The sequence below is a fragment of the Hakea prostrata genome, chromosome 3, assembly GCF_041222555.1.
Source record: "Hakea prostrata isolate BN-2017 chromosome 3, UWA_Hpros_2, whole genome shotgun sequence".
Classification (NCBI taxonomy): Eukaryota; Viridiplantae; Streptophyta; class Magnoliopsida; order Proteales; family Proteaceae; genus Hakea; species Hakea prostrata.
Genome location: NC_142602.1, coordinates 33,180,988 through 33,196,372, shown reverse-complemented (window position 1 = coordinate 33,196,372; position 15,385 = coordinate 33,180,988). Strand labels below are relative to the sequence as shown.

At 38.7% G+C, this 15,385-nt stretch overlaps 1 protein-coding gene across 7 annotated transcripts in view; it reads left to right on the top strand.

Annotated features, from left to right (window-relative positions):
- Nucleotides 1–15,385, top strand: part of LOC149022131 (ARM repeat superfamily protein) — a 61,594-nt gene that overhangs the window by 7,811 nt on the left and 38,398 nt on the right. For all 7 annotated transcript variants that reach the window (XM_089150301.1, XM_089150300.1, XM_089150304.1 and 4 more), the window contains one exon: nucleotides 12,119–12,184. In XM_089150301.1, the coding sequence (XP_089006427.1) occupies nucleotides 12,119–12,184 (66 nt within the window). The remainder of the gene's footprint in view (nucleotides 1–12,118; nucleotides 12,185–15,385) is intronic.

Sequence of the window (15,385 nt, the reverse complement as noted above, 5' to 3'; positions counted from 1 at the left end):
CATCCTAGGGACCCTTTAGACATCCTAGGCAAGGTTTAAAGTATCGGTATCGAGTATCGTATCGGCCAGGTGATTTTAAGAGACGTATCGTCTTGTATCGAGTATTGTATCGCTTTGGCTAATGTATTTTAGTGTAATTCAATGGAGATACGTATCGAGATGTATCGTATCGGTTGGGTCAAATATGGATACGTATCGGTTAGTATTGTATGGTATCGTGGGATACTTTAAACCTTGATCCTAGGTTAGTATAAAATTGACCTTGCTGAATTACTAGACAACAACAAATATTATTAATTAGTTCGCACCTCAGGGTTGATAATTGATTATTGAGAGGGACTTGGTTCCATCCTCTCCCCCATAGTTTGGATTGCATTCATCAAATCTTGCCTCATCCCAAGTTGATGCCTCATCCCAAGTTGATTCTTGTAGTGGGTACTTGGGATTTAGATAATTTGCTAAAAGGAATAAGAGTACATAGTATGAAACACAACTAGGTAATAAGTTGAATTATAAATGATAAGCTACAAAATACCAAGTACAGATTCACCAGTTTTGTGTGTTTTGTGCTGCAGCTCCCTCTCCCATCTTTCTTGGATTATCTGAAGGAATTTCTTATTACCCTGTTCAACCTGCGACTTCGTCATATCCACTGCGGCCCATATATGCGGCAAAGTTGGCTAACTTTGTTGATATACTAAGTACTAAGTACCAACTTTAGAACTGTCATTACATGGTCAAGAACCCTTGCCACTTACCTCAGACTCTCCCAGAAGACGTCACTAGGTATGGTGGATGTAGCTATTCTTCCTCCTGGGCTTGTAGAACCCTCCTAGTTGAACCTCCTTTGAAGCAAACATGGACCTAAGGCTGGCCTTCTTGGCCTCAAACTCTTCAGTGCAATCCAATCGGTCGCAAACCTTGTAATGCTTGGCCGAACCAAGTTATCAACCTTGTTCTCAACACATGCAATGTGTTATGGTTTTAAATGAAGGTGCTCACCTGTTTTGCCCTGTCCACCACTCCTTTTACAACCTTTAGTTGACCTATGTCCTTCAGCATTAGTTCAGTGCATTGTGCAGCTTAAGGAGTCTGATAGAGCTTGTAACCGGGGTTTTCCATCATTTTCATGCTAGCCTTCTTAAAGTAGAGCCATTATCAGTGACATTATGTACCACAATATCTAGTTCAACCTCTTTCACCACATCCTTAAATAGCTTGTAAATATATTTATCATCCTTCTTCTCCTTGGATGCATCAATAAAATTGTGGAACATTGTCTTCTTATCTCAATTCATAATAGAATTGATGAGGAACTCTCTAGTGGGGCTAGTCCAACCATCACACATCATAGTCATCTACATGGGCTTCACACTTTTAGTATCTTTCTTCGAATCTCCATTACAATATGAAGATAGACATTATAGATCTCATACAAATTTGGCCCTTCTCTCCAATCCCATCCTTACTAATCTCATCAAACATGGCGCTCTAGCATGGCCCTTGGGTTGCATTTGCAGGAGTTCTAGTAGGAAGCCCTTATGGAAAGGAATCCCAACTTTTTCCTTCACATTACTCTGTGGATGCTTCAACTTCTTCCATATGTGCTTTGACTTCTTGAAAAGTGAAGGATTTATGAAAAGAATCTCAACATCTGGATCATGCACTCGGGATGCTTCAGATGAAGCTCGGGACCATGGGGTCGCCGGGATTGGGATGGGATTTGGTTTTGAGGCCTTCACAATCTGGGTCCTCCTCAATGGAATGTCTCCCCCTCTTCTTCTCCTCTCAAACTCTGTCGTAGCTAAGTTTCTAGAGAAACCTGCTCCCTTGGCCATCCATAATTTTCTTATGTCATTATTAGATTCAATTTCTTCTATCATGTTTAAATACTACTTTTTCTTCAAAATTCATTGTTTTGAAATTAATTTTTAAAACCAGAAAAAAAATAATACTAGCACTCTTTAAAAAAAACAACTTACATTTATAGATCATGCTCATGAACTAAACATATATGATTTGAAAAGAAACTAAATATTTTCTAAGCCATTAAGAAATAAAAAATTGGGATGAATGCACAGACCTAACCTCAAGATGTGTCACTAGCAGTCCACTAAAGGAGATGTTCTTTAACAAATGAGTGTAGTGATTTGAGTGAGAAATGTGGATTTGAAGGAGAAAAAAAAGTAAAGAAGGGTCGAAATGAGGATTTGAAGGCAAAAAATAAAAAGAAGGGATGAAATTTGCCAAAACACTAGGGGCAGTTAAGGGTGTCAATTGCATACCAAAACTGTACCGAACCGCGCCGTCTAAAATCGCACCGTACCGTACCGTTTAAAATTCGGTTCCGGTACGTATCGAAACCGAATTTCTTCGGTATGGTTCCGGTTTTAGGTACTCATATTGTCGGTACGTACCAAAACCGTACCGAATTGGTACCATACCAAATTAAGAGATATAAATTGTAATTTTACAATTAAAACACTTTACCTTTTCCCTATCCTTAATTCCTTATTTCAATTTTTTGTTTCATCATTCACTCTTCTTAGATTTACTTGTTTTGTCTTTATTAATTAGATTTATTTGCTTTATCTATGTTAATTTCAAATTATATTTGATTGATTGATCACAATTTCATTAGGATCTTAATGAACTAATAACCAAAGTGGCATAAGTTCATTCGTATCAAAATTGTACCGCATTAGATACCGTGTTCAAACCGTTTTCCCGTACCGATTTAATACCAAAACCGTACTGAACTGTTTTTGTAAATACCGAAACCGTACCGTACCGTTTAAATTCGGTACGGTACGGTTCTGGTTTTCAGTACTCAAAGTTGGTACCGTACTGAAACCGTACTGAATTACCGAAACCGTACCGATTGACACCCTTAGGGGCAGTAGTGAGCAAGTACTTGATTTAGTCTTGTCTGGTTGTGACAGCCGAGATACCAAGATCCTAGTTCCAAGAGCTTGTTTCGGTGGGTTTGGAAGTGTTTTTGGGTCTGATTTTTGATTTAAAGCCTAATTTGAGGCCAATAAATACAATGACAATGCTATTTTTGACTACAACATAACACAAATTGGTATTCTTGATTCACATATGCCCAGCTATATGTAGACGAAGTTGGATCATGTATTTTGACAAATCTAAAAAGGTATATAAGAAAAGCTTTCACTAAACTGCAAGAACAAATGCTGAGAAGTAATCAAATCTTAAGTATTATATAATGTAACATTTAAAAATTACAATTTATATGATGGAGCCCCTTGAAATTTTCAAAATTGCACCCAAACTTTTGGCGACATCTTGTTGAGATTCAGTCAGTTGATTGTGTTTCATTTCGCCCTTAGTTTCATCTTAATACTGTCGAAATCTCCAAAATTCGGCAAATTTTTTGTGAAATTTTGTTCCATGGTTTTGAGAACAGATTTGTGAAACTTGTAGATCTCGTTGAAACCAAGGAAGAAATTTCGATTGATATGAACATTTCGACCTTGGAAAAGGTCAAAATTTCGACTGAAACTGGATACTTTTTTCCTGATTCTTGAAAACTCAATTTCGAGCCTCAAATGCTCTCAAATTGATTTGGATTTTTGCATACTAGCTATTTCAAGCATAATAAACACTATAAAACTACTAGTTTACTAAAAAACTACTGAAAATGTAACATCCTACATTCCAAGTATGTAGTACATGAATCAGAGAAGAAGCGGGAATGTTATTACTTACAAGTCTATTCTATTCAAGCCTCAAGGTCTCCCTCTTCCGTCTGCACCCCATACAAATGACAATATAACTCCCATGATGTTTGTCCCCATCCCATATAGTTTTGGACATAGTCAAGAACTGCATCTCTGTTTGTGGCCTCATCCACATGCATAAGATTTCCTAATGGTGGGAAGTTGTGAATCTCCAAAGGAACTGGCGGTGGTGGGCCTTGTGGCTGTGTAATAGTGTGGAAGATCTGTTCTACAAATGAAAGAGCACCTCTCCCTTGCCCCTGACTTACTCTATACTAAAATGAAATCTTAGAGTTCTAATTTTTGTCCCTCCACACTTCTCCCATTTATTAAATATTTTTTAATTATTTAAATATATATTAAATATAGTAAAATTACATAATTACAGAAGAAAAAAATTAATTCAACACCATCACAGCAATATGGTGTCTCAACTCTCACATACATTCATTTGAAGCTTATACATGTACTATACATATACATTTTTAGCAATATACATAATTTAGTAAATAATTTTTAATAACAAAAAAATAAAAAATTAGTAGGAAGAATCAAAAAATAATTTTGACACTACAAATTCATAGATCAATACTCTAAAGTAAACATATATAAATTTGGAAGCAATTTAACATGATTTAAGGCACAAATGAAACAAAAATAAAAAAATGAGGAAGTTGGTTACTCACCTTGCAAGATTTGAGAAAATGCACTAATGGAGGAACAAATCAAGTGTTTGATGGAAATGGAAAACTAGAAATTAGTTGAGAAGGGGATGAAAACAAGAGAAATCAGCAAAAAATTCAAATACAGCTCGAAATGGCTCTGGCGATATGGCTCGGTAGGTCGAAATTTCGTCGGTATGTCGAAATTGGGTTGAAACAAGGTATTTTATAACTTACGCATGTATCATTTCGGCCCGATATGGTATCGGGCTGAAATATTGTATTTCGGTCGATACGAAACGATACAGGATACATTTCGTCGTTTCGATTTGGAATTTTGTAGGCATTTCGGTCGAAATTTCGACCATTTCGATCGAATTTTTTTCCATGGTTGAAACCAGCCCATATTATGTTAAAAATGGACCGAGATCGACCGAAGCTGGTTGAAAGGGTTGATAAGTTCCATCTTGGTCAAAATTTAGGCCAAAATTAACTGAGAGTCTGAGACCAGGTATTTAATTTTGTATCACAAGATTTTGTCTCGGTTTCCAACATCCAAAACTCCAGTCAAATTTGTAAAGTGGTACCAAGTAGGTTTTCCATGTCATTGTTTTGCTATAGTAACCTATATGCATTTACATTTCTTATATGTGTTGTGATCTACACATTAAAGGAACGAGAACGTTGGATTTCTTTTAATGGTCACATTATGAAGTCAAACCTGAACCATGAAGCCAAAACCATCTTGAATAGGTGGGTATGGGTGTCTGAAGTAGTAACTTAATAAGCCTGCTTCATTATCATACTAATACCTGCTTGTAACGGGTTTGGCTTTTTTGGTCCAGATGACTAGAAAAGGTTTGGCTTCACCTTCACATTTAGATCCAATTGATATAAACCCATAGCTGCTACCGTAAGGATATTGATGTCCTCAATATTGAGAGTAAGCACTATAATTGGAACGGTACTTTGATAATTTGATTGCTGTTTGCACAATCACACTACCCAAAAGATGGTTGCCAACTGGTAATGTCTTAGGTCATGCTTTCGACAAAGTCATGCATACTCATATCACCAAGTTCGGATCCTCTACTTTGACGGCTTGAGGTCTGTGGTCCCGTCACACTTCTCCACAAAACATTAGGAGGTGGACCCATTGGGGAGCCCATCTCTTATTTTTCTTGTTAGAATTTAGATGTGGGCCCCCTCCTAATGTGTGGTAGAGAGGTTTGAGGGGAGCGTAGACCTCTACCCGTCAGGGTAGAGGATCTAGATTCCATATCACCAAGCTACTCCAAGTGTAACACATGGCTTTGCCTCTTGTAAGTGGGGGCACTGTGGTCTTGGTCATGCATGTGGTCTTGGTCATGCATGGTGTCTGGACCCCACAAAGGGGGAGGGAGTCGATGGAACATCTTCGCCATTGGCGGGAATTTCACCCGCATCTGATCCTCAGAAGGTGCATAACATTAGAAGCAAGTGGATCAGAGGTCTCTACTAGCCCACATTGGTTGCGGGGGGTATCTGTGAGAGGGTCGGGCAGGTTTGATATAGCCGCCCTATTCCACAACCACATGTCTTTCTATAGCACGCGCCCTATAGTTTGCGGTCCGTTTTACATTTTGAAAGCTATGGGACTCTAAAAGATGGAAATAGGGGAGCTGGTTGATAAAGATGGACAATAACGATAGCGTAATATCAATAACTCGGCCTCGTCATCGAAGGCGGCTTCCAATTACTTGGAAATTCTTTGCTATATGGAGGGCTTGGATGGTGAGCAAAAAGCTTGGGTAGGACATTTGAAGGCTCAAAAAATTGTGTGGTAAACTTGGACTTGTGAAACTGAACAATTTCTTCCTTTTTTATTTTGACCATAAAAGCTCTCCTGGCCAGATCCCTAACCACCACTAATCAGCTAAGTCATCTCAGTACTGGTTCTATGATTGCTATTTGGGGGCAAAGGATATGTTGGCATCATCATAAACTTTTACCATCTGAACGGTCAACATGTTAGCTGGTGGCTACTCAAACGGGATAGCTGGTTGTGTTGCTTGTGAGTGCACTAAAACCCTATTTTGAATTTTTGTTGACATGTGAGCTTCCACTTCAGCCAAGTCCGTGGCATTAGCAATTTTAGGTAAAAGCATCCTCTTAGGTTAGTCTATCTTTGGTGACTAGGGCACTTTGATGCTTAACTCATTGATATTGCACATCTTCTTCGCTATTTGAATCTTCAGGGGAAATATTAGCCAACTATATCAATTTGTGAGTAGAGGCACCATCCATTTATCCATGTATGTGTTTGCACGATTCAGGATTTTGCTCTCGAGGGCAATCTTGCCCTTGGGAAAAACTGAGATCTCACTCAAGTTGGCGAGATCCCTTGTGAGATTTGGCCAATTTTTTGGGGCCCAACTCAAGTGAACTTGAGGGCCCATCTTGGAGGGTTTTAAGGGTCAGGTTTGGCTTTATGTTGGTACTTAGCCTATTTTAGGGATTCTGAACACAATGGTGGCCTTCTGGGCGCCGAGGCCTTGGATGTGCTAGCGATCGGCACATAGGGGAGTGGTTGCTCGGCTTTCTCGGCCTGGTATCCTGCACCTCGTGTTCCTGATATCTACATTCAACTGCGCCCCGGAGACACGGTCGAAGCACGCCCGTCCAGTTAGATTTGTTAGAAAACAGCCCTACTTATAAGTTCTAACTCTACCCTAAGTTTGAAACTGAAATGCTGCAGTTATAAACATGCAACAACATTGACATGAAATATAGACCCATTAGGACAGATAAATTAAAAGCAAGCCATATGATACATCAAATAACTTAAATTGTTCACAGTTCCATCTATATGTGTATGATACAACATCATCATTCTTGACTCTCGAGAATATAGTAGTACAACCATCAGAAGTTCATAAATTCCAGCTTCATAAGTTCATTACAGAAGAAGGTGCAATTAAATCAATCAAGGCCCAGCTCCCCCACCATCTCCACCAGCACCATGACCATGTTCTGCAGGTCCTCTACCAGGGGCTCTACCTTGTTCGGCCAACTCGATGAGGTGGTCTATTATATCGTCCCTCACAAAATTAGGGACAGCAGGGCACTCGGGTGTATCACTATAGTTTCCGACCAAGTGTTGCTTGAATGTTAGTTCTCCTCCCGTGAGAACAAGATTTTAAATGCATGTTTAATCTACACTCAAAGACCTACTCTAGAACATAGTATTTAAACATAGCATTACCACATTTTGCAGGTCCTCTACGAGTGGCTCAGCCTCATTCAGCCAACTCGATGAGGTGGTCTTGAGTATCGTCCCTCCAATAATTAGGTACAGCAGGGCACTCGGGTGTATCATTGTAGTTTCCAACTAAGTGTTGCTTGAACGTTAGTTTTCCTCTGATGAGGACAAGATGTTAAGTATATGTTTAATCCACACTCAAAGACCTACTCTAGAACATAGTATTTGAAAAATCAAATTAGGGGAATTTTTTTTCAGCTTGCTTGAAGAACTCCTTCAAATGGGCTTGATTGATTTTGATTTCTTGATGTAGATGTGCTAAACCTCGCTTAGGAGCGTTGTAGGTGAAGATCTGGTGAGAATTGGGCCAAAAAATGGGGATGGGAGGCAAGAGGAGCAAGACAGGGTCGATACGAGACTGGATCTCACCTCGACTCGATCAAGTTTTGTAAAAAAGGAACCTGGTTGGACCGAGATCTCAGTCAAGATTTCTACTTTCTTTGGTATCGCCTAGGATCTTGTCTCACCTGGAAAAAAATTGAGATCTCTGACCATGTGTGCTTGAACTTGCACTAGTCTCTTTCTTACATTTCTTATTGTGATTCAAAGAAAATGTGCTCCAGTTCTTGCATTTGGAGTATGAAAATGTCTGTGATAGTTCTGGAATGGCCATATTTCTCAAGATTGGTGTGCTTGTGTCATATGATGCCCATCAGACACTTGCATAACAAAATTTAAATAAATTAGGATCTTGAACTCCATGCTTTGGTATATGACTAGTCAGGTAGTCAGTTGTATATTTATATTGAACTGAAATACTTACCTGGGTATCCTATGTTCCTAGCTCAAATTGCATCTGCTTCACTGATGCTCTTACATGCATCCCTGAACTCTTTGATTTGCAGACCCATGTTTCAAATTAGTGTGATTACTTATTTTCTGGATTTGGCTCTAACTTCGCATTCACTTCTTGAACCAAATTCATCAAACCCACATAAAGTCCAAAATTATACTTGGTAGTGATATTTTGGGTTCAAGTGGTAAGCTGTTGATGACAATGGGGAATTTGGTTAGTGATTTAGTCGTTTGGATATGTAAACGCCATCAGCGTTGTGAAGTATAAAACGTAGAGTAAGTTAAACAAGTTGAACTCAACGGCTGTAGAGTAAGTCACCATGAAGATTATGATGGACTGTGTATCAGGCCAAGTGCATCAATAAACATAATTTTCACCCCATATGTCTCCTATCGTGGCTTCAGTGTCTCGATGTACTATTCCAATTACTGGTTGGGTGTGTACACATTCATCAACTTCCACTGGGTGTGTCCTTTTCTTCCTGGACCAGTCCTAGCTGCATCAAGCATAGCCGGGTATTATGCCCCCTGGGCTACATTAGGGGATGTTATGGTAGAACATGAATTTTGCTAATGGCACCCCCCTCCTTGATCTTTACCATCAAATGTTAGAGGGATGATTGGTTGGTGGTAATCTTATTGTCTGAAGTTGGTGAAGTCTTGTTGAAGTATTGGATCTGGGGTTGATATTCATCATGTAAGTGGGCTCTTCACCCATGTCAAGTGATGTAACTCAACTCTAGGGTTAAGGATACTTTTAAATAATGCCCTTGAATTTAGGATTAACCCAGAATCTTCTTTATTGAACCAGCAAATAACTGGCAAAACCAGAAGGAAATTGATAATTTGATATGGTAGGTTTTGGGATGTCAAATGTTTAACAAAAAATCTAATGGTTGATTAAAGGTGACAAGGATCCTATGGGAAGATCTATGGAATTGTTTGTGAGATATTAGGGTTTTAACAATCTTTCATGGGATGATTTTGAAAGACCCAAAATTGCCCTATGGTTGAAAGAGAATAGTGGGGATCAATCTTGGGAGGAAAAGAATTTAACAAAAGTAGTACGGAGTAGTTAGGCAAGGTTTTTGGGATGATGGGAAAGGGAAGGGATCAAAAGTTGGGAGGTTTCTTGGGTTTCTTGATTGGATCTTGGGCAGTCTTCTTCAATCTTTCTCTCTTCTCTCTCTCTCTCTCTCTCTCTCTCTCTCCCCACCTTCTTTTCTGTTTTTCTGTTTAGACTTGCGACAAGTCAGAGAAAGGGAAAGAGAGGGGGCTCACAGAAAAAGAAGCGGGATAGAGGGTGCTGCAAGGGTTTGGGGAGGTCGGGGAGGGGTTAAGGGTGTTGCTGGGGATGTGGGAGGGTTCCTAAGTGGTTTTGATGGGTGGAAGAGGGGCTTTAGAGGGCTGCGATGGGAGGAGAGGCACTCTTATATCGCAAGGGAAAGAAGTCGGAGGGGGAAGGCTGTGCCGATTTTCTCCAGCAAGCGTATGAAAAAGGGTGAGAGAGGAGGAAGGGGAAAGGGGTGGGTGCTGTACTTGCCGGGCTGCTGTTGATGGAAGAAGACTGCTGGAATTTGGAAGTATGCTGCTCAAATTGATGAAAGAAGCTTGACCTCTGCCCTGGCCCTCTCAAGAAAGGCATGACTTGGGTAGGAATCTGCTTATTTGTATCCTTGCATAAAGAAAGAAAGAGTTAAGACTCTAACTGGGAAATAGAAGTAGACTTAATTAGGGCTTCCTTTATAGACTAGGGTCTCCCTTACACTTGAGCAAATAACAACCACACAAATTAAGGAATTTAACTTACATTAATAGACCTAATCATCCACGAGGAATCTTTATTTAAAATAGCTTCCTGGTGTTACTAGAACTTACTTGATTGACTTGAACTGGAAATTAAAAATAGATTTGGGCTTAGAATAATAAAACAAAATTACTGCAAATAAAGTAATCAACCAAATAAGAGGGAAAAATGACCGAATTGCCCCCGCAGGGGTTTGGCCAGCCCCTAGCTGTGCCATCTTTGTTCGGCCTTCGGGCCTAAGTTAGGATTTTGGCCAGGGGGAGATTTGTGCGTAGATCATCTAGTCTTTCTCCTCTCACCCCCTTGCTGAAGCATAGGGGTAGCTGAGTTGGATCCACTAGCTCCTCAAGCTTGCTCATATTGACGCACATTTTCGAAGTCCGAGGACTGTAGATTTGTAGCAAAAGCAGCTTACAAATTTCTCCACTCAGCCTGTGATTCTGTACCAAGACTTCTTCTCATTCTAAGCTCATAATTATCGTCCTCTTGTATATGCTGCAGCCTCATCAAATTCCCTTTGTTGTCTTTCCTTCTCTGCCTTGTTCAAACTTCCTCCTTTCAGGTGGTTCATCCTTGCGCACTTCGTACGAAATGCTCCCAGACTCAGCCACATTGTCAAATCTTTTCCCCACCCGGTGGGCTAAGTGTCGCTTCAACCTGGTTGCTACTTCATACTGAAGCACCTTCCATGCTATCTCACCACCTCCATGTTCCACCATTAATAATGACACATAAATAAATGTCATCTAACACTAGTATATTTTTGAAATTATAGTGAAGCTTATGTATTAACTATCAAGTATACACTAACTAGTTCAACTGTAAGTTATTATACTATTACACTGTACACTAACTAATTCAACTGTATGAGATTCATTTCCAAAACATTGCTATTATTTTTCTATATTTTCGTTTTAATTTTTAACAAATTCATTCTTTGTTAGTCAGAAAAATTAATACTAGAAAAAAATTGTTTTCATCAAAGTGTAGATCAGAGCAAGTTATGTAAAATATATTACATGTATACAATGAACATAAATTTTGAAAAGAACTTTGCTTTGGGGGAAATGTTACCTTTGTTGATGATTTGGTTGTAAATGACTTCAGTCATTGCCATAGATGGCAGAAGAGGTTTTGGTGATGAGTTGGATGAGATTTTCCAGCAAAGTCCCTGGCAACAAAAAATGTGGTGAAGGTCAATGATCTGTACTTCTGTAGTTGCAGCAGCTGAAGGAGGTGAAATGGTTGAGATGTCTCTCTACTTGATTGAGCTGAGGCATACTTAAAGAATGGATTGACTGAAATCTTGGCTGAACTGAGATCTTGAGTCAACTGGGGTTTTTGGTTGAGTTTTAATGTAATTTTTTCTCTCCTTTTATCCTGTATTGGGCCATCCAGAAAGTGAGATATGTCACAAGATCTTGCTGACATATTACAAGTTCTCAAACCACATATAGAAGTTGGTGGTATACAGAGAATTGAAATCGGGTGGTTGAACTCAAGTGCATCCACAATTCTAGGTAATTGGCATGTCTAATTAATACTTTAGAGGGAAATTTTATGGAACAATTTTACAATCATACGATCAGCAATACAATATGGGTTGAGTGTTGGGAAGTAAAGAGATTTTTTTTTTGTTTAAAATTTTTTAAACATATTTAATGTTGCTGAAATGAGGATGTTGGATGAGTTGTAGTTATTCTTTCCTGATCCCCCAGTATGTTTTGCTCATTCCATTTGTGAATTCTTAGGTTTTGAGTGGCACAATAATGTATGCATTTGGCCGACTGACATCTCTTGTTTTCTTCAGGTGTCAACTGATCACTATGCCATTGGTTTGAAGATACTGAATCAACTTGTGTCTGAGATGAATCAGGTTAGCAAGTTTTATCATGTCATTGTTCTTGTGTATAATTATGGTGCAAATTTCTAAATCATGTATTATGTAATTACTATTCTAACGAGGATGAAGACCATTAGAAGTATGATTTTGAGGTATGGTAGAGATGTATATGCATTTGCATACATTCTTTGTAATGCTACAATGTTTCACCACTGTTTTCGTGCTATGTTTCTTCGTATTCATTTAGTTAAGCTTATAGAACAAAATTCCATCGAAACTTGCGAAATTTCCACCGAAATTTTCCATTTTGGAAAATGTGAAACGAAACTCATGAGGATCGAAAAAAAGTCCTCAGTTTCGATCGAAACTGTCGAAATTTCGTCGAAACTTGTTGAAACCTCGAAATCTGTTGAAACTTGGTTCAACCCAGTTGGACCAGCTGGTTCATGAGGGAAAAAAATCCCAAATTTCATGGGAAACTTGGGGAAATTTCGTGGAAATCTAGGAAATTTCGTGGAAAGCTGGGAAATTTTGTGGAAACTTGGGACTTTTTCCTGTAAATTTTGTAGCTTTCACAAATTTTCAATTTTTTTGTTTATTTCATGTTTCCCCAAATACCCATGACAAATACCCCCTCCATCAGGACTTTCCTATCCAAAGTGCGTATTCCCTTAGGTTGGTTATCTTAAGCATATTGATGACCAGACTCATAAAGTTACAGTTGTCGATTAACTTGACAACCATAGGCATAAAATGTCATAGGATGTTTATGTTCGTTGGTTGGAGGAGAGGATGTTACAGGCATAGTACTACTCAGCTCATAGGATGAATCCACTCTTGGCACTCCTCTTAACACTAAGTTGTATTTTCCTTTTATTGTCAAATATTTTGAAGTTAGAAATTATATATTGAATGTTATGTGCTTAAGTAGTTAAGTTTATAATGTACTTTTTGGACAACTCTACATTGATGTTATGTACATTGAATGACATATCTACATTAATTTTTTTAGCAAAATACAACAAATGTATTCTTTATACTCTAATTAGCTTAAATACAGGATCCCACCCCAAAACACTCTCTAAAACCTGTCGAAACTTGATGTCGAAACTTGTACGGAAAAGCCCTCGGTTTCCTCGAAAATTCCCAAGTTTCCACCTAAGTTTCCCATTTTCACCCGGTCGAAATTTGAGTTTCCCTCGAATTTTTTACCATGAACAACTGTGAGCTCTATATGGCATGCAAAGAATTATGACAAGTTTGGAAAACCAGCAAACGGGTGCAAAATTATGATAAAGTTTGTGGACAAAACTCAAAGCGTTCTCACTAAGATTCTTGCCTTTATGAAGAGGGATGAAAAGTGACCTGAAACAGGACCATCCTCGCAAATTCCACAGTTTTGAACTTTATGGATAAATGAATACACCTCTTAAACAGCATCCCGAGCTATTGACTCCCTACCACCTCATACGGTTCAGGGGCTGTGAGATGTCATTAGTTCAAAGTTTGACCGCAAGAAGGAACCTGAGAGTTTTCTTCACCTCTTGCTGACTGAAGTCTGGGGAGAGCAAGAATCCATGTAGCCGACCCCATTTAGTTGGGAAAAGGCTTATTGTTGTTGTTGTTGTTGTTGTTGCTGACTGAAGTCTGGGGGATTTTTTGCCTGCAACCATTTTCACAATGTCTAGGAGGCCCAAGGCTTTGGAGAGGGTATTTCAAGTCAACCAATGCAGGTGGACTCGTACGCAACACCTATATAATTATGCTTATACACCCTTCCTATATAACAAGAAGTTTGTGCTTCTCCTCACCGAAACACTTGTTTGGGTTGAATGTGTTAGCATTTTCTGAGACTTGTTACATGACTTGGACGTGTCTCCAATTTGGTGTTTGAGAACCAATTATTGAATGAAAGACTTGTTCCTTATGTTGAGAAGATGCTTTTCTGCAAGCTAGTATAAGTGTGGCTAAATATCTCGAGGAATTCCATATATTTATCATGGATCAGCTTCGGGTATTAAGGTACATAATTTTGCTGAACACAGAAATTCAATTAAAGCATGCCAGCAGGACTATAGCTGACTGTAGAGATCTGATAATGGCGACACCCTTTTGCTTCCCAAAAATTATGGTGAATATGTGGTGGTTTTGTTTTATTAACTGTCACCTGGGGAAAAGATTTTGTTATACACTGAGTCAGACCTTCATGGGTTCTCCCCCAAAAATTTCTGGTTTACAAAGTGTTTTCCCATAATAATATTTTTTCTTATAAAAGTTAGGATTAATAATTAATCCTGAGTAGTTTTGGCTTAATTATGCATATGTTGCTATTGGCCCATTTATGGCATCTATGATGTTATTTGGCCAGAAATAAGTTATTTTATTTAAAAAATATGAATAAAAATATTGAAATATTGAAATTATGTTGTTTTGGCTTTTAGCATTCTTCCTCCCCAGAAGTTTTATTTCACTTTCCAACTCAATATAATGTGTATGTGTGTTTTGCATAGTTACATACTGGTTATTTATGTCATTACCATTAAAAAAGTAGTCATGGGAAATTAGTCTTAGCAAATAAAGAAAGCATTGGCTTGAGTAGAAATAGGGAAATGCTTTCTTGTTATCATTGGATTTTTAGTTGACGTGAAAAGTTCAATCATGTTACACTTTTTGATGCAATAGTGTAAGAAGATGAATTGGCTTCTTTGGGTCAGTCCCATTAGGGAGGGTGGGATCACGCATGGTTGGGGTTTTAAGTTGAACCTCTTGAGGTCAGGGAGGAGGTGGGGTTGGCATATGGCATCGAAGAAGTATCAGAAATGACAAGGAAAAATCCCAATTGCAAATAATGTGGTTTGAAAAAAAAAAGAATAAGAATCTGGCTGTGGGAAGTAGCATTTGGCAGGAGGATGTAGCGATGTGGTCAAACGTGACAAGATTCCTCATGAGGTTGTAGTAGACCATGAGCCATTGCTACCCTCATGGAAGAAAGAATAGGGAGATGGGGGGTGCAAGAGCAAAAAGCTAAAAGACAGAAGGTAATGGAAGGATTTTTTGATTCTTGCTTTTGCCTTTTGCTTAGCACTACACACCTCCTGATACATACACAGTTGTTCGTAGGAATACATGGATATTACTTGGTGTGATCTTAAGCTCTGCAAATTACTGTTGTTCAACTTTTATAACAAATTCTTCTCATCATTTGTAATTGTTACCACTTCATCATCCTTTGTT